The 20,269-nt window shown below is 33.1% G+C and overlaps 2 protein-coding genes across 3 annotated transcripts in view; one reads left to right on the top strand and one right to left on the bottom strand.

The window, feature by feature from the left end:
- Nucleotides 1–342: 342 nt before the first annotated feature.
- LOC132738528 (uncharacterized) lies at nt 343–10,548 on the top strand. The gene is made up of 10 exons (XM_060726032.1): nt 343–457; nt 780–842; nt 1,595–1,683; nt 2,740–2,815; nt 3,469–3,589; nt 4,146–4,579; nt 6,728–6,844; nt 7,558–7,657; nt 8,519–8,586; nt 10,388–10,548. The coding sequence occupies exons 1-10, from the start codon at nt 372–374 to the stop codon at nt 10,473–10,475; spliced, it is 1,242 nt and encodes a 413-aa protein (XP_060582015.1). The 5' UTR covers nt 343–371; the 3' UTR covers nt 10,476–10,548.
- A 5,118-nt stretch (nt 10,549–15,666) lies between these two features.
- LOC132738527 (cubilin-like) overlaps nt 15,667–20,269 on the bottom strand; it is a 52,755-nt gene continuing 48,152 nt past the window's right edge. For both annotated transcript variants that reach the window (XM_060726030.1, XM_060726031.1), the window contains 2 exons: nt 19,613–19,783; nt 15,667–19,157 (listed from right to left, as the gene is read on the bottom strand). In XM_060726030.1, coding sequence (XP_060582013.1) covers nt 19,009–19,157; nt 19,613–19,783 — 320 coding nt within the window. In that variant the 3' untranslated portion in view covers nt 15,667–19,008. The remainder of the gene's footprint in view (nt 19,158–19,612; nt 19,784–20,269) is intronic.

Here is a 20,269-nt window from a genome sequence, read left to right as displayed (position 1 = left end):
GAGTAACATGAAAATGAGACTTACTTGCTGTTAAAATAGTTACATGAAATGCAGGCTAACTTGTGTTAACATAATAACATGAAATTTGAGCTTTAACTTGTTGAACATTAGTTACATGAAAAAGGGACTAACTTTGTGTTAGAATTGGCTAAACATGAAAAAGGGGGCAGCAAACTTGGGTTTCAATCATATCTAACAATTAAAAGGCGAAAGCAAAAAACTTGTGCTTGCATGTAGTAACATTTGAAATTGATCTTTACTTGTGTTTAACATAAATTACATTAAAAAAGGGAGGCTAACTTGTTGTTTAACATTGTAACATACAAGGGAGCGACTTTTTACTGACGTTACATATATTACAGGTAGATGACATGTACTGTAAGATGAAGTCAGTATTACATGAGGCACTAGGAAAAATACTTGAAGTTGAGATGCAAAAAGCATATGATGACATATGGTAAAAGCGCATTTGAATTTATTGATATGATAATTTAATTATCCAGTTTTGATCATTTTCTGAAATGAAATGTGATAATTTTAGATGGTTGAGGGAAGTTTTATGAAAGTGTGGCTGAACTGTACTCTGGTAAATTTAGTGTAACTTATTGTTGTGATCAGTAGTAAAATCTACCAACACCACCACCACCACCAGTTGTGAATGTTGGTGTGGCTCTATGCTAGTGGGTAAAGCTACTCACTCGCTCTCCAAGGTGGTTAATGGTTAAAAAAAGGTTTGCTGTTAAATCTTGATATGTAATGATTATTTGTTTGTATTTTAGGACAGACATTGTGTACAGAAAACCACCGTGGGATTTAAAAGCTATACTAGAGTGTTGGAAAAAGTAAGTAGTAGATTATGGTCATTACTCTCCGTTAGTTTACATCTGTCATGGTTACATGACCCATCTGTCACGGTCATATTACCCATCTGTCACGGTCATATTACCCATCTGTCACGGTCATATTACCCATATGTCACGGTCACATGATCCATCTGTCACGGTCACATGATCCATCTGTCACGGTCACATGATCCATCTGTCACGGTCACATGATCCATCTGTCACGGTCACATGATCCATCTGTCACGGTCACATGATCCATCTGTCACGGTCACATCTACAGGAGAATATAGCCTGAATGAGTTAAATATGACCCTAGATGCTAACGAACGGTTATATATATTTTTAAATGTCAGAAAGGCTATTAGCGATATGGATATATTGGCAATTTTCATAAATTAACGAGAATGTTTTTCATCAAAGCGCAGGAAAAAGTGGAATGTAAAGAAGATGATGTCATGTCTTAAACAAATACTTGTAAGCCGAGCTATCAAAATTAATTCAAGTATAAAGTCATCATTACAGTGTAACTTTTATATTTTTAATGTAACGAGAAATATGGCATAAAGGACTGAAAGCAATATTGAATATTATGCACACATGAAGATTACTATTATCATAAGATAAATCATTGCTTTTTGTAGGTGCTTCAGTTCTTAATGGTATATATGGCATAGTAAACAGAGTGTTTCAGCCAATCAGAATTCAAGAAAATTATTTGCATTATACATGTCAGATAAATATATTTGCAGGCACTGGAGAGCTGTGTTTGGATTTGTGTTTCCAAGATACCTGTCCGCTAATGTTGACAGTTTACTTGCCAATATATCTAGGTGTAAAGGTGAGACTTTGATAGTTATTGTAAATGAAATGACATAAAATAGGAAAAAGAAAACTGCTGACCACAACCGTATGAGCAGTATAATGTAACACAGTAGAACTTCCAAGAGTTGATTACCAATTAGTCCATTTTTTCCATGAGTCTAAGTAAAATGAAATTCATGCTTTTTTTCGCATATTTTTTTTTCTTTGATAAAAAATTTTTGTGTTAAAATTTTTCAAAGCTAAAATTTTTTCGCAAACCTTCATTTCTGAATTTTTGTTTTTAAATTTTTTTTAAAAAAATTTGGCTTGATTACACGAATTTCTTTGTTTACAGTGTGTTTTGGAACCTGTTGTTTTAAAGGTTGGCCCCAGCTTGTATATATGGACAAATTTTAAGCATATATTATTGTTTTTTAAGTGTGGATTTTTAGTTTGTACAAAAATTTTTTTTTTTCTATTGTTTTGGCTTGCTTTTGAAAAACTCTCAAAACTGTTCCTGGAACCAACCAATACTAAGCAATGAAAGTAAAGTTTCTTGCTCAAAGAAACAACGGCTTGTCCCTGACATGGTTTGAACCCACGCAGTCAGCAATTTTTAGGTTACTAGTCTGACCCGTTTACCACTTGGTCAAGCCACCACTCTTCAGGCAGATGGATCATATTGTGCTATGCCATAGATTGTATGTTTTCATTAATTCTTTCCTTGATATACATTTGTATAGAAACAAAATTTTTAATTTTAAATACCTGTGCATATAAATCAACCCATCTGAACCCGTATAGATTATTAGCAATTTTTCTATAGGTTCTAATGGCCCAGCAGCTGTTCACAAACCTTGTGACCATATTGTCACCTTAATGCAGTGACAGGTTAAATCCTTAAAATATTTGATAGGAGTTAATCAGTTATTGCAATAAGGTGAGGATATACCATATAACAGTGTATATGAATAATATAAACATCATAATTGTCCAATGAAAATCGCTGACACAAAAGGCAGTGTTGTAAAAATTTATAATTTGCATTTCTTCTTCTTCAAAAAAAGAAAAAGATCTGTGATTGTTTTTCCAGGTATAACTTTGGATGTTGTTACTGATATTTGTGATGAAAGTACAGAAATCTTGGAGAAAGCTGCTTTTACCAACATGTAGGTAGATTTATTAACTCTTAAATCGGGGGGGGGGGGGGGGGGGGGGGGGGGGGGGGGGGGGGGGGGGGGGGGGGGGGGGGGGGGGGGGGGGACTAATTTTTTTTTTTACCCTTACCAAGGTTGTAAGTTATGTCTTTCAGATTGTCACCTTCTAGCCAGTTTTGTTAGGATTTATATTTGTATGATATTATTAACATCCACTTATTCATAAGTAAGTTTTCAAAAATTATACAAACATCTATATGCATTATTTATTGTATTAAACATTAATTGACATTTTATATTATAATGTATGTTCTTTGCTTCAAAAGTGGCGTCTTATCAGCAACGTCAGTTTGGCATGTTAACATCGATGCCTTTGTTATTAATGGTATCAACAAAAGAAGCTAATAAAAAGAAATACATATTGTCACCTTAGTGCAGTAAGGGATTTACTCATTATATAATTTAATAGGAGTTAACCTGTTACTGCACTAAGGTGAAGATGTACTGATAATTTGTGTTAGTTTATGAATATTTTTTTTTTTATTATATCAAGGGTTGAACGCAATACAGTTGTAAGTCCTTCTGTATTTCACATAAGTTACTGTAATTTTGCGATAAACTCTAGGTATATAAAATTGTTACACATTTTGATGATGTTAATTCAGGTACAGTTCAAGGTTATGGGAGATCTCAAAGACTGTGACGGTGATTAGAGATTTGTGTGGCAAGATACCGAAGATGACCTCAGCTAATGTACCGAACCTGGAACATTACATTAATTCACAGGTAATGATATCTGATTAACATGATATGTTCAAAACTTTGGAAATTGGGACTGAAGATGACCGAACCTAGAATATTTAGGTGAGTGATAAAGGGCAATGATACCTTTCTTGTTTGATAGGATGGATTTAATGTCGTTTCAGCATAAGTAAGGTCTTTAGGATGATTTTCCATCTGTATTTGTGGAAGATACCCTTGCATGCCAATCTGTGCACCGTTTTCTCCATATGAGGGCACCTTTGATGAAGGATAATGGATATTCCTTAGTTTAGATTTAGCTTCCTGATATGAAAGAATTTTATAACATTGATTGTCATTGTCATAGGATTCAAGTCAACAGTATTGAGGGATTAGTTTATTTATGAAGTGGTAAAAGAGTGGAGCAGATGTTTAAAACTTTTTTATATTTGACTCTTAACAGTTACCATTGTCAATTATTCCTTCATGATCAAAACTGACATTTTTTTTGGTGAAAAATATAGCTGATGCTGTTCAGTTCGACAGTGGAACATGAGCATATTGTCATTTTAAATTTTGAAATTTTTTCTTTTATTTATAGGTTGATGCTACATTAAATGTTGATAGCAGTACAGGATTGACCAATGATGATACAGCTGTACACACTAGTCAGTGTACAGCCTCCACGTCTGTGATAAATACGCAAAAACCTCATACAGACACTGAAACAGCTCATTCTGTTCCCCACCCACATTCCAATATATATCATTCTAATCAGACTGGTCCCATACAAACTTTCTCTAGTCAGAACTTACAGAATGGTCCCCTACAAACTTTGTCCAGTCAAAATTCACAGACTGGTCCCCTTCATTCCCTACCTAGTCAAAATTCACAGACTGTGTCTGAAATAAATCCAGCTGTTTCATCAGTGAGTTGTGATAAGACTGTGACAAATGTTGCAGAAAGTGATTCCAGTCCAGAATTGATGGCAGGTGAACATTTATCTAACATATGGAGATGCATTTATAAATACTGGTAAGTTAGACCATTCTTTTTTATATGCCCTAGGGTCATTGATTTTCCTTATATGTGTATGGCAAAAACTTAAAAATCTTCTTTGAAAAAACCCAAATAGCTAGAGTTTAGGTATTAAGCATGAAACATCTTCTAGTAAGTGTCTACAAAGTTTGTTCAAAACTGGCCCCGCCCCAGAGGTGTCATTGTTTTTAATTATATGTGTATAGTAAAAACTTAAAATATCTTCTTTTAAAAAACCCAATGAGCTAGAGGTAAGATGTTTAACATGAAACATCTTCTTGTGGGTGTCTACCAAGTTTGTTCAAATAAAAGCCCTTGGGGTTAAAATTGGCCCTGCCAGGGGGGGGGGGAGTGCAGAGGTCATTGTTTTTTAGCTCACCTGAGCATATGCTAAGGGTGAGCTATTAGGATCACTCTTCGTCCGTTGTCCGTCGTACGTCGTCCGTTGTCCGTTCACACTTTTCAAACGACATCTCCTCTGAAACCATAAGGCAGATCATAATGAAACTTCACAGGGATGTTCCTTGTTTGAAGCCTTAACAAAGTTGTTCAAAGAATTCCATTCCATGCAGAACTCTGGTTACCATGGCAACCAAAAGAAAAAACTTTAAACATCTTCTTCTAAAAAACCCAAAGAACTAGAGCTTAGATATTTGGCATGAAACATCTTCTAGTGAGTGTCTACCAAGTTTGTTTAAATAAAAGCCCTGGGGTCAAAATTGGCCCCGCCCCAGGGGGTCATTGATTTTTCCTATATGCATATAGTAAAAATTGCACTTAAAAAAATCTTCTTTTAAATAACCCAAAGAGCTAGAGCTAAGATATTTAGCATGAAACATCTTCTAATGGTTGTCTACCAAGTTTGTTCAAATAAAAGCCCTGGGGTCAAAATTGGCCCGCCCCAGGGGGTCATTGATTTTCCCTATATGCATATAGTAAAAACTTAAAAAAATCTTCTTTTAAATAACCCAAAGAGCTAGAGCTAAGATATTTAGCATGAAACATGTTCTAATGGATGTCTGCTAAGTTTGTTCAAATAAGAGCCCTGTGGTCAAAATTGGCCCCGCTCCGGGGGTCATTGATTTTCCTTATATGTGTATAGCAAAAACTTAAAAAATCTTCTTTGAAAAAAACCAAATAGCTAGAGTTTAGATACTATGCATGAAACATCTTCTAGTGAGTGTCTACCAAGTTTGTTCAAATAAAAGCCCTGGGGTCAAAATAGGCCCCGCCCCGGGGGTCATTCCTTTTCCTTATATGTGATATACAAAAACTTGTAAAAAATCTTTTTTGAAAAAACTCAAATAGCTAGAGTTTAGATATTAAGCACGAAGCATCTTCTAGTGAGTTTCTACAAAGTTTGTTCAAATAAAAGCCCTGGGGTCAAAATTGGCCCTGCCCCGGCTGACATTGATTTTCCTTATATGTGTATAGCAAAAACGTAAAAGTCTTCTTTGAAAAAGCCCAAATAGCTAGAGTTTAGATATTAAGCATGAAACATTTTCTAGTAAGTGTCTACAAAGATTGTTCAAATAAAAGCCCTTGGATCAAAACTGGCCCTGCCCCAGGTGTGTCATTGTTTTTAACTATATGTGTAAAGAAAAAAACTTGACCAGCTAGACCTTAGATGTTAAGCATGAAATATCTTCTAATGGGTGTCTACCAAGTTTGTTCAAATAAAAGCCCTGGGGTTTAAACTGGCCCCGCTCCGGGGCCTATATACAGGTGAGCGACTTCAGGGCCATCATGGCCCTCTTGTCATAGTTGAAATTCTTGAAGAAAGGAGACATTTGCATATCATTGACTCTCGCTTGATTTTCTGTATATTATTATGATATAAATGTTTATGAAATGAGTTCAGGTGGACATGTCTTTAGCAAGTTTAATGAAATTTTATATTATATATGACAACACTTGTGAGGTTCTTTGTATCACATGACTTTGAAGTTATTTATTCAAATTAACTTGTTTTGGTATTTTATCAGCGGTTTTGTACACTTTTTTACTATTTTATTTAGACGCAAAAATGATGTCTTAAGTATATTGTATATGTGTAATTGTGAAGAAGTACATTATGGTTGTATATCATACAGAACAAAGCAAGGCTATGTGATAAAAATATAAAATATATATGTCTGATTTCAGTGACGAGTTTTACAGAACAATATCGACAAGTACCGACCCAGATGTATTAAGAAATATCCAACCAGTTTTAAAAGTACTTGTATCAACGAGCCTGGAGTTGAGGAAATACTATGCTGGGTAAGTTAGGGCTCACAGCTTGTTATGTAACTGTAAATTAAGCAGCGTAAAACATGAATATTTTGAATATTCAATAAATCACTGTTGAGCAAGTATAATAGATTTGAATTAAATGCTGAATATATATAATTTTATATTTTAAATAAAAAAGTAGGAGGTTCCTGCCAAGAAGTTGATTATTGTTATCTCCAATTTTTTTTGCAAGTCTGTTCTTTCCATCCATCTGTGTGCCACACAGTTTTACAGAGCATTTATGTATTGACAGAATTATCTTAGATATTAAATTGGTAAGTAGCTTCCTTGCATGGTTGTATGCCCGTCACTGCTGTGGGTTTGAATCCTGCCAGAGACTTTGAATTCTGTCATGTGAGGAAGCTATCCAGAAGCTTACAGAACGTTGGTGGTTCTACTTAGTTGCCCGTTTATGCTCGAAATAATGCAAGGAGTGTCAATGCAGGTCTCCCTCCGGAAACAAAGCTGGATAGAAAATGCTATTTTACCTTTACAGTGTGTGACATAACATAACATAAACATAACAAAACACAATACAAAATCCCCTTTGTTGCATTTTGAAGTTGATAAAGACTTAGTCAATGAGGCTGGAATTTATTTTATTTTCTACTTTTCCTCACAGTCATTTAATGTTGATATCTTTTATATAATTGGGATATAGTTTGTTTGTATGATGATACTAAGATTTAAAATGTTTGCAGGTTGCTAGAGTTACCGGTCACTGATCTCTCAAATAGAGAACAAGAGTTTACAGCATTAAGTCAAGTGTGTAACACTTTCTTCAGCAGATTAAATGTTCAGGTATGTTTTATAGGCTAAATATGAATGTAACAAAAAGCAAAAAAAAACAACAAAAAAAAAAAACAAACAATATTTCATTTGCCATAGTTTGAAATATTTGAAATGCCTTTGTTTAAAGATTCTTGATAAGTACAGGACTAGTGATAATATGTCACTCATAGTTCAATCATTTTGTTTACAAAGTTATTATGTCTTTATTATATGAAAGTAAAAAATTATCTGATTTAATTTTTGGTAAACAGTTTTATGCACCTTAAGGGTGGCATATAGATTTTTAATAGCCTTTGGGTCTTTTATATGGTTTGGTTAAAACATATTTATGTAAGCTTCATTGGGAAACAAGTTCTTGCAACTTATATTAATCACTTCTGAGTCTGCTTACTGGAAGCAACCAGTACTGGTGTCATGAAGAAACATGGTCCTCACCTAAGTAGGGCTCGAACCCATGATCCCTGGGTTGAGAGGCATACACCTTAACCACTAGCTCACTGCTTCAGTTTTATCTGGTCTATTACTTTGTAATTCCAGGTTGGATTTTGATATGAATTTTGCATTAATGTGTCACCACTCTCAAGATCCAGATTTGTAGGTCAAAGGTTATGGTCACACTTCAAAAGAATTTTTCATAAAAGTGCATATAGTTTGTCATGTCCAGTCAAGAATACCATCCTTCCTGGGTGGATTTTGAATATACTATGCAGTAACATGTTGATCATGATAACAACATGTTGCAGGGCATGTAAGAATCTGTTTTCCAGCTTAAACTTCAAATGCACTGTTCCAAATTCATAGCAGGGCAAATCCATTATAAAAATTCAGCAGTTTTAAGGGTTAAATTTAAAAGTACTGTAACTCTTTCAGGATAATGTTCCAGTTGGTATAGTTACACCTATACAGCTTCTGACTTTATATAGCAAATTATCCTATAGGTAAGTTTTATATTTTAGTAACAGTTTTTACCAGTGTAGTTCTAATAAGTGTTCTATATTTGGGACACTTTAAACCAGTGTTCTATATTTTGGATAGTTTTAACCAGTTTTCCATATTTGTAACATGTTTTACCAGTTTTATATTTCACAAACAGTTTTTACATACTGTCACAGAAAAGGTATCTGTGGCAGAATTGTTAGTAAATAAGAATAAACTTATAGAATGATAACAGTAAAGACTTTCATGCCTGCATGTCAAACTCTTTCTTATTGGCTGCTCAACTCTCAGCTTTTAAATATTGAATCATGAAAAAAAGCTGACTTGAGTGTTCCAAATTGAACGGAGAAAAAAGCTCATTATACAACATAGGTAGGGACAGGGTTATAAAACTCCGTAAAGAAAAGAAATAGAATGAAAACACGATTGTATGATGTTATTTGTATATATTTCACAAGTGTATGATGTTATTTGTGCATATTTCACATGTGTATGATGTTATTTGTATATATTTCACGAGTGTATGATGTTATTTGTATATATTTCACGAGTGTATGATGTTATTTGTATATATTTCACAAGTGTATGATGTTATTTGTATATATTTCACGAGTGTATGATGTTATTTGTGTATATTCCACGATTGTATGATGTTATTTGTATATATTTCACAAGTGTATGATGTTATTTGTGCATATTTCACATGTGTATGATGTTATTTGTATATATTTCACGAGTGTATGATGTTATTTGTATATATTTCACGAGTGTATGATGTTATTTGTATATATTTCACGAGTGTATGATGTTATTTGTATATATTCCACGAGTGTATGATGTTATTTGTGTATATTCCACGAGTGTATGATGTTATTTGTATATATTTCACGAGTGTATGATGTTATTTGTATATATTTCACAAGTGTATGATGTTATTTGTATATATTTCACGAGTGTATGATGTTATTTTGTGAATATTCCACGAGTGTATGATGTTATTTGTATATATTTCACAAGTGTATGATATTATTTGTATATATTTCACGAGTGTATGATGTTATTTTGTGAATATTCCACGAGTGTATGATGTAATTTTGTATATATTTCACAAGTGTATGATGTTATTTTGTGTATATTTCACGGGTGTATGATGTTATTTGTGTATATTTCACAAGTGTATGATGTTATTTGTGTATATTTCACAAGTGTATGATGTTATTTTGTGTATATTTCACGAGGGTATGATATTATTTTGTTTATGAGTGTATGATGGAATTTTGTGTATATTTCACGAGTGTATGATGTAATTTTGTGTATATTTCACGAGTGTATGATGTTATTTTGTGTATATTTCACAAGTGTATGATGTAATTTTGTGTATATTTCACGAGGGTATGATGTTATTTTGTGTATATTTCACGAGGGTATGATATTTTTTGTGTATATTTCACGAGGGTATGATGTTATTTTGAGTATATTTTATGAGTGTATGATGTTATTTTGTGTATATTTCATGAGGGTATGATGTTATTTTGTGTATATTTCATGAGGGTATGATGTTATTTTGTGTATATTTCACGAGGTGATGATGTAATTTTGTGTATATTTCACGAGGGTATGATGTTATTTTGTGTATATTTCATGAGGGTATGATGTTATTTTGTGTATATTTCACGAGGTGATGATGTTATTTTGTGTATATTTCACGAGGGTATGATGTTATTTGGTGTATATTTCACGAGTGAATGCTGTAATTTTGTGTATATCCCCCGAGTGTATGATGTTTTTTTGTGTATATTTCAGGGAAACATTGACACAGTTCCTGTCACAGCTTGATGAAATGTTAAAGATGATGTACCAGTGCCTTCATAAACTCTGTCCTGATGACTGAATCATTTATTTGTTCACAGTGTTAATTTTGTTAAAATAAAATCATGTTATAAATCTGTTATACCTAAATTGATTTGTTATTGTATATCCCTGTAATTTAGATATGGAAAGGAAAGCTGATTTAGTTAAGTGTCATAAGGTGTCAGGTGACCATTGCTTTCTAGCAAAATCTTTTCGTGAAAGTTTAGTAGTGGTTGGCTATTAATCTCATCAGGGGCCCTAATGGCTGAGTGGTTTAAATTGATGACTGAACTTCTTACCCCTCACTGCTGTGGGTTTGAATCCTTCCTGCCACCTTTAATTGAAGCTATTTGGCTATTTTAGGAAAGGTTGGTGGTTCTATAAAGGTGTTTGTACATATCTGACAATGTAGAAATGGACGCTGTATGTTTTCCTCCATTGTTAAAGCTGGAAAGTTTACAGTGTTCCAAACCTAAAGCACCACCAGGGGGCCAAAACCACCTTACCTGCTGGAGTAAAAAGATGATTAGACTCCAGTTATTCTTACCCATAATTTAGTCACATCTTAAGATCATGCAGGGATAAACAGTGGCTGCAATTGTGATGTTTTAACCTTTAAAGGCAACCACTTGGCCACAAAGGGAGTTTTTGTATAATAAAAAGCAACATCAAGTTATATATACTCTTGTAATTAATTTGTGAATTAAAGCATTTACATGCAGCAGTAATAAAGCACACCTGAGTGCAGAAATAAGTTAATTTGTATTAAATTTCAACAGGAGTTAACCTAATATTGCACTCGGGTGATGTGACAATTTCTAACAAAAGATGGTGAATAAACTAGGTCAGTAACAAAACTAAAACATTCTAAAGGTTAAGTATACATGTAATTGTTAATAATTTTCAGAAGATTAATTGCTATTACATATTACAGATGTACATTAATCACATTTATCAATCACATGAAAAGAATATATCAATTGAGTCATTCACCAAATTCAGAAATCATAACAGAAGCCAATATTGTTGGCTTTTCTTTTTAAAGCTTTAATGTAGCATAGCCCATGCCTATACCGGGACATTAATCATCTCCGGGACGCTTCTGGGACAGACACTCTATTTCCATCACTTTCCCGGATCCGGGACAACGTCTGGGACGTTATGGCACGTATACTGGATAGCTTATTAAATTTAATTTACTGAATAGGAACTTCCACCTTTGACCTAATAATGACCTTTCTTGATAATGACTGTTCTTGATATAATTTTAACCATTACCTGATAACAACCTTGACCAATTGATGACCTATGGAAAGTAATTTTCACCTATTAATGAAAATAACTCGTTACTGACCTTTATTATATAGCATTTACCTTATAATGACCTTGAGGTTTTACTCCTCTTCTGATAATATATAATGACCTACATGTAGATCAAATAATGATCAGCTGATACTGACCTTGACCTAATTATGATCTTTTGATACTGACCTTGACCTAATTATGATCTACTGATACTGACCTTGACCTTATTATGATCTACTTATATTGATCTTGATATAATTACGATCTATTGATAATGACCATGACCCAATTATGTTTTTGATAAATTCACCTTTTTTTACTTTATAATTGCAATTTTTGCAGTTGCACTTTTATGAATATTTAAATCCTTTTATTGCTTTCTTAAAATTGGTAAAGTAATGTAACCGACTAAATAGGTAATAAGCAAGATATCATGCACATTCGAAATCAATATTTACCAAACAATGTTTGTACTTGAATTCTCTGATTAATAAGATAAAAAGACAAAATAACCAGACTGTGTGTAAAACAAACAACATTTCTACAACCTACACTTCAAATATATATATAATAATTACTCTGTAAATTTGTATAGTGGGCTTGTCCCCACTTTAAAGGAACTCCACTGAGGTCCAAAGGTCTAAAAACATAAAATTTGAATTTCTTACATAAGTAAGCTGGGACACTTAAAACAGAAAAATATGCAAAAGATAATTAAGAAATATACCCAGAAATAAATTGGAAATCGTATTTTGTGCTATTCCAATTATTATTGAAAAGCATTTGGGTCAATTTTCACAAGAAAAATAATTATTCAGTGATAACAGAGTGAGCAAATGATCTAAAATTTAGCACATAAGTTATTTGTCTAACCCTACATCAAATGGAACATCTCAAAAAATTATTTCAAGTCCCATTGTTTCAAAACCACAGTGGAGTCCCTTTTATGCTGGAACTGTCCATTGTAAACACAAGGTTTTTTTTTTAAATAAAAATATTCTAAAATTAGCCCACTAACGGCGTAAAGAGTAGTCAGGCTGCATGGATGTGATGGCTGGCCATGCTCTATACTGGGTGGGTTAAGCGGAAATATACCATCACTACCATAACCAATATATTACATTTATAACAATTACAAATAATGAAAAAAAAAAAAACATTCAGCACAAAATACAACCTTTTCCCTCACATCAAACTTTACAATAAAGTAAAAAAAGAAAATAAAAAGAAACAAGCAAACATATCGAAAACAATTTTCTTTCTTACCATTTCAGATTTTTTTTTTAATTTCATAATTTTATATGATTGTAATTTGCTTAACAGAAAAACATCTTGTGATATCTTTTGAGTCAAGCAACAGTGATTATATATTTGCCATAAAGAAATGTTGACTGGTTTTTTATCAAAAATGTTGACTGGTTTTTTATCAAGAATTTTGATTGGTTATTGAGTAATGCAAGATATATGTTCATGCTATATTGCCTAGTTATAATATCACCCCTTATAACAGTTGGGAAAATAATATAAATGGTGGCCTTCATTATCACTGAATGATGTTCACATGTGAATATAATTAAAATGTATACAAAAAAGTAAGCATTATAATATTTATGAATGTCAATAAAGAACTATCCAAACAACCATTTTAAGATGGATACATGTATGTAGCTTATAAAAATTTTGAGAAAACAAATAATATTGCCCTATCCCTTCTTATACTTGACTAAAAACATCACATAAACATCAGTTCACACATTTACAAAAAAAATCCTAAATTTTTCCTAAGCTACCTATTGAAGGTATCTAAAATTGCAATACATGTTTTACTCTGAAACACAAAAATTGACCTAGATTGATAAAAAAAAACATTCAAGGGGAATTTAAGCAGGCAGATGTCCCTTAAGGCAGTGACTTACAAATTTTCAACCACTTAACAATGGGAATAAATTACCTAGCAAAATGATTAAATTGCTCTATAAAAAGAAAAATATTCACAATGTTATTGATACAATTCGTTTTGAACAAGTAAAACATGAAAAATGTTCACAATTAAAAGTGTGAGATTCTGAAGAGATTTGAGTATTTTAATGTTCCGAAGAAAAAACAACAACAACAAAACAAAATACAGTTCACAATATCTTACAGATTAACAGTTATTCTTAAAAGAAATGTAAAAAAAATCTCAATTACACATACATTGTACCAGATCCCTTCTATACATTGTTCTGTAAAAACAAGGAGTTCACAATATTACAGATTAACACTTTTTTCCAAAAGAAAAAAAGATATGTAACAAAAAAGTTCACAATAACACAAGCCAGATTCTTTCCATAAAGAATATTTTCATTGATCTAAAGAAACATAAAATTCATTTCATAACATACACAAACTTTGTGCTGCACTACTGAAAATTGAAATATTCATTATAACACATGTCAGATTTCTCCCATGTAGACTACTTTCTATAACTTCTAAATATGTTCTACAAAAATGCAATATAACAGTTTAATTTTGTTTTGAACAAAAAAAAATATGAAATACATGTAATCATACAAAAAATTAAATAAAGAATCATAATTGAGATTACTTCCATAGAATACTTGCATGCCTTGACAGATCTACTAAGTTCACAAAATTAAACTTAATCTGTTTGCAAAAATATAAAGTTCGCAAAATTGAAGACTTACATCTGTTTTGCAAAAAAAAAGTTATAAAGTTCATGATAAAAAGAAACTGCAGTATGTATGCCAGGTAAAAAGTAATTAATGTTCACAATATTAAAGAAGTCTGTTTTGCAAAAAAAAAAAACTAAGTTCATAAATTTATGTAAAAAGTAAAATAATGTTTACAATATTAAAGTCTGTTTTGCAAAAATATACAAAGTTCACTGTTTGAAAATTGAAAAAAATTAAGTTATGTAGATCTAAAAAAAAATTGTTCACAATATAAACAGTAATATGTTTTTACAACCCATCAATAATTTAATAACTTTAACAAATATGAGATTCTCTTGAGTATTTTTTATTGCTTTTACACAAAAATATAAACTACAAATGTGATAATTGCCATTCCACATAAACACATTATTATCCCATATCCAACTGAATATCTTAATTGTAATAGCAAGCTTTCAGATTATACAAAAACATTCATAGTTTTTAGCGAAATTTTCCCTAATTATACCAGTTTTCTTTCTTACCCATTTTAATGAACAATTTTTGGACAACATAAATTAAGGTCGAAAAAAGTATTATAAATGTTAAATTCAGTCATTAAATCATGTAAAATATATGCTAAGAATCACATGAATATGAACAATTTCTTGTTTCTTCAACTTCTTATTCACAGTCAGGCGGACATATTGTCATTATTCTGTGTGTTGTTATGTCATTTATGTATCTTTATTTTTGACACAAAATTATCAAAAGTAAAAAATATTATGAAAGTGTTCTTTAAACTTATAAATATTAAACTTTTTTATTTAGTTTAATTCATTTTGTTAATTTGTTAAAGTATGTTTGCTCGTCTAGGGAGGCATACAACTTTCATCAATAACACATAATAATAATACAACAAGAGGGCCATGATGGCCCTGAGGTCGCTCACCTGTATATAGGCCCCCCAACCCCCACTCCCCCAACGTTTCAGAGCCAATTTAACCCAAGGGCTTTTATTTGCACAAACTTGGTAGACACCCATAAGAAGATGTTTCATGCTAAACATTTAAGTTCTAGCTCATTGGGCTTTTTAAAAGAAGATTTTTTTTAGTTTTTACTATACACATATAGTTAAAAACAATGACACCCCTGGGGCCGGGCCAGTTTTGACCCCAGGGCTTTTATTTGAACAAACTTTGTAGACACTTACTAGAAGATGTTTCATGCTTAATATCTAAACTCTAGCTATTTGGGTTTTTTCAAAGAAGATTTAAAGTTTTTGCTAAACACATATAAAGAAAATCAATGACCCCCGGGGCGGGGCCAATTTTCACCCCTGGGCTTGTATTTGAACAAACTTGGTAGACACCTATTAGAACATGTTTGATGCTCAATATCTTAGCCATAGCTCTTTGAGTTCTTTAAAAGAAGATTTTTTAAGTTTTTACTATATGCATATAGGGAAAATCAATGACCCCCCGGGGCGGGGCCAATTTTGACCCCAGGGCTTTTATTTGAACAAACTTGGTAGACACCCATTAGAAGACATTTCATGCTAAATATCTTAGCTCTAGCTCTTTGGGTTCTTTAAAAGAAGATTTTTCAAGTTTTTACTATATGCATATAGGGAAAATCAATGACCCCCCGGGGCGGGGCCAATTTTGACCCCAGGGCTTTTATTTGAACAAATTTGGTAGACACACACTAGAAGATGTTTCATGCCAAATATCTAAGCTCTAGCTGTTTGAGTCCTTTAAAAGAAGATTTTTAAGTTTTTACTATATGCATATAGGGAAAATCAATGACCCCCGGGGCGGGGCCAATTTTCACCCCAAGGCTTTTATTTGAACAAACTTGGTAGACACCCATTAGAACATGTTTCATGCTAAATATCTTAGCTCTAGCTCTTTGGGTTCTTTAAAAGAAGATTTTTTAAGTTTTTACTATATGCATATAGGGAAAATCAATGACCCCAGGGGCGGGGCCAATTTTGACCCCAGGGCTTTTATTTGAACAAACTTGGTAGACACCAATTAGAACATGTTTCATGCCAAATATCTAAGCTCTAGCTCTTTGGGTTCTTTAAAAGAAGGTTTTTTAAGTTTTTACTATATGCATATAGGGAAAATCAATGACCCCCCGGGGCGGGGCCAATTTTGACCCCAGGGCTTTTATTTGAACAAACTTGGTAGACACTCACTAGATGTTGTTTCATGCCAAATATCTAAGCTCTAGCTCTTATGGTTTTTTAAAAGAAGATATTTAAAGTTTTTTCTTTCGGTTGCCATGGCAACCAGACTTTTGCATGGAATTAAATTCTTTGAACAATTTTTAAAGGTGACCACCAAAGGAACATTCCTGTGAAGTTTGGATGAAATTGGCTTAGTGGTTTATGAGGAGATGTCATTTAAAGTAAAAGTTTACGGACGGACGCCGGACGGACGCCGGACGAAAAGCGATCACAAAAGCTCACCCTGTCACTTTGTGACAGGTGAGCTAAAAACACTTCCATTCATCTAAGCACATTGCAAATTAATATAATTACATTTGTTCCATATCTCGTGTTCACAATATTTGGTGTAAATTTGTATCGAAAAAAAAAGAGGAATGTTCACAATAACAGGTATAAGACTGTATGTATAAAGTATTGTAAGGTGCCTTGAATTCGTACCTGTCCGTGAGTCAACATTGTTACTGTTTATGTCACAAAGTTTCAACAAATATTTATTAAGATAGAAAACAGTTGGATATTTTTAAACAACAAAGTAAATTGAAAGTATCTGCTAAATTTCTTCAACATAGAACACTTGGGGTCATTAGAAAATAAAGTGTATCAAACTAGCACTGTAAAATGCTTAGGGTAACGAATCATGGCCACCCATGGATATACAAATATACATGTATATACTATATCAACAATACTCTGCGCATGAGACTACATAGAACCATAAGGCCATAGGGAATGAAAACATTGATATGGTTACTTGATATAAAGACACACAACTGTTTTTTACATTTGTTTTCCTTCGTTAAACAAGGACAAAACTTTCAAATGTATCATCAAAACAATCACAGAAAGGAATGTTGCTCAATTTTAACCCTCGGAACATAGAGTCAGAATGGAAATTGGATTTTAATTTTGTTGAATTACAGTATCACACTCGTGTTTTCACTTCATATTGAATCCCTACCAAGTATGGCCTTTTTCTTGCATAGCAGACTGGCGTTTCCGTTAGTTTTACCCATGCCGTAAATTTCATCTGGCATGGGGGGTGCCAGATGAGTCGCGTGCTGTACAATGGCACGCTTAGGATGACGTCATTTTACTGTTATGAATGAAGTTACAATTTCATACGCTGTTGTAAGAAAGTAGTTACGGTTATCATGATATAAATTTCCATTGAAAATAAAGATAAAGAATTTAAAATATAATGGAATATGGTAGAATATGCAAGAAAAAATATCTGACATATGTTTGCGGTTCGGATCGGAATATCCGCCCCTCGGTTACCCGCCCATGGGCGGTAACTCGGCAAGCCTCGTTACCGCCCAATGGGCGGGTCACCTCGGGACGGATATTCCGATCCGAACCGCAACATATGACAGATATTATTAGTCATTAATCCCTAACCTTCTGAATTTCTTAAATGAACTTGCCAAGCTTTTATTTTTGATACTGTCCATTGTCGAGTGCATGCTGGCCTGGCTCTATACTGGTGGCAAAAGGGTATCACTTTCGCACCCAGCAGGTTGAAGGTTTAAGCCTGTGAAACCAGAACTTGCAATGTTACGCATTAATGAACTTGATTTTAAGGCCCATCATTAACAAAAATTTTACATGTTCAGGCAATGTATAATCTTTACAGTTTAAATGACAGTGCTAATTGTATATGGTGTAATTTACACTGACATCTGTCAATCAACCATAATTATCAGATAACATGCCTGTTATTTTTTGAGACTTGCTATAAATAGAACAAAAAGTAAATTATTGTAACAAATGAACAACTTGTCCTAAAAATATACATGTATTAATAACTTTCTTACATTTAAATTAGTAAACTGAAAAATATATGTATAACAAAAGCAGCAAACACAATTTCTTCTCTTCAAAAATACGAAAAAAAAGTCAACAACATAGAAACACAAAAACAAAATCTGAAGAATTACTTATGGCAGTTACTTACTACAAAATCTCAATTAAAATTAAAAAAATATTTTGAGAAATATATCACTAAAATGTGGTTTCAGATCTACATGTATCCTTGTCAAAATTGTTAGTTCCCACAAAGCTTATTAAACTTTCTGAAATTAAACTTAAACAACCAGTACTCAACAAGTAATTGGAAAAATGCCAACTCTTAATCTATTTTTAGCAATACTCAACAAGTTATTGGAAAAATGCCAACTTTCAATCTATTTTTAGCAATACTCAACAAGTTATTGGAAACATGCCAACTCTCAATCTCTTTATAGTAACATTTACAAAAAAATAAAGTAGTCTGCATGATATTGGCAAATCTGGTAAATTAATAAAAGTCTTTTTTTCCTAGTGTGGTATTTTGTTCTTCATTTGAGTTACCCGGTGTTACATACGTTAAATATGCATATCTATGTGTCTTCGTGGAGAGAGCCGTAGTTACTTCCTGGCGACCTGTTCCTTCCACGTACGTTTCTGATGCATTTTGGGACAAAGATGGTCAGCATTACACCTATGACTACTCCAAGCAACAGACAAATAACCACCCAGTAACTTGCCACTGAAATGTAAATAGCCGGGTCTTGTATTATATTCAGAGGAGATATAGAGATCAAATGACAGGAAATCATCACTAAAAAATAGATTTTCCGACAATATTCCATATGTTAAACAAAAATAACAAAGGGCCATAAATCTGAAAAAAAATTATCAAATCACAAAATCTTGACAAAATGCCCAAGGAAATTTGATGACAATCTTTTTGTTTAAGTTTCAATGAAATCCCTTGTTAAATAAAGGAGGAGCTGTGTACAGAAACAAATTGTTTACACCCAGCCACATGCTTGCAGACATTCAACACTATAGATCCTGGCTAGACTGCATGCATGAGGATGCTAGTCTGTATCTAAACTGGTTGAAAAGGCCATCATTTTCGGTTCCAGTATCGGTCAAGATTAAAAGAGATCTTTTAAATTGTAAGATTCTTGGTTTGACCTTTTTAGTTTCTATACTTACCCCCAGCTTTCTTCCCTCCTTTGTTAGGAGCTGGAGTAGGTGCTGGTGGGATAGGCTGGGAACCGTTACAGTGTTTCTCATCTTTACCATCTCTACAGTCTGGTACCCCGTTACATCTCCAGTCAGGATGTATACATACACCATTATCGCACTGACTTGTACTGTTACAGTCTGCAAAATATGGTACATTTATACAAAATACATGGTTTATTTGTTTGTTTTGTTGGATTTTAAATCAAACCCACACTACTAGGGCCATATTGCAACTTTCCGGCTCTACTGGTGAAGGAAGACCTCAAAACCCCTTAGTGCACTATTTCAGGCACACAAGGGGCACCTGAGTAGACCCAGATGCTAGCTGGAAAGCTTCCTCACTGGAAAGAACCTAAAGTCCCTGACAGGATTCAAACCCACAGTAGTGAGAGGCAAGTGATTTAAGTTGGCGACCTTAACTGCTTAGCCACCAAAGCCCACAAATACATGTACATGACTAGTGGAGGAAAACCTCAGGTATTCATTTATGCATCGTTTTAATTATATCTGTGGTAGAACCACCAACCTTCTCTTAATAAGCTTGATAGTTTCTTCACATAAAAGATGGGATTTGAACCCACAGGGTTAAGAGGCCACTGATTTAATTAATTTCAGCCATCTTAA

This window comes from Ruditapes philippinarum, unplaced genomic scaffold (assembly GCF_026571515.1).
Source record: "Ruditapes philippinarum isolate M1 unplaced genomic scaffold, ASM2657151v2 ctg194_1_1_1_1, whole genome shotgun sequence".
Taxonomy (NCBI): Eukaryota; Metazoa; Mollusca; class Bivalvia; order Venerida; family Veneridae; genus Ruditapes; species Ruditapes philippinarum.
The sequence above is the reverse complement of the archived record's forward strand: the minus strand, read 5'-3'. Positions and strand labels throughout refer to the sequence as shown.

Coding starts and splice junctions, on each gene's coding strand:
- LOC132738528 (XM_060726032.1), top strand. CDS start 372: ATGTACTGTAAGATGAAGTCAGTATTACATGAGGCACTAGGAAAAATA. Junction 3,590..4,145: donor AACATTACATTAATTCACAG/GTAATGATATCT, acceptor TTTTATTTATAG/GTTGATGCTACATTAAATGT. Junction 8,587..10,387: donor TATAGCAAATTATCCTATAG/GTAAGTTTTATA, acceptor TGTATATTTCAG/GGAAACATTGACACAGTTCC.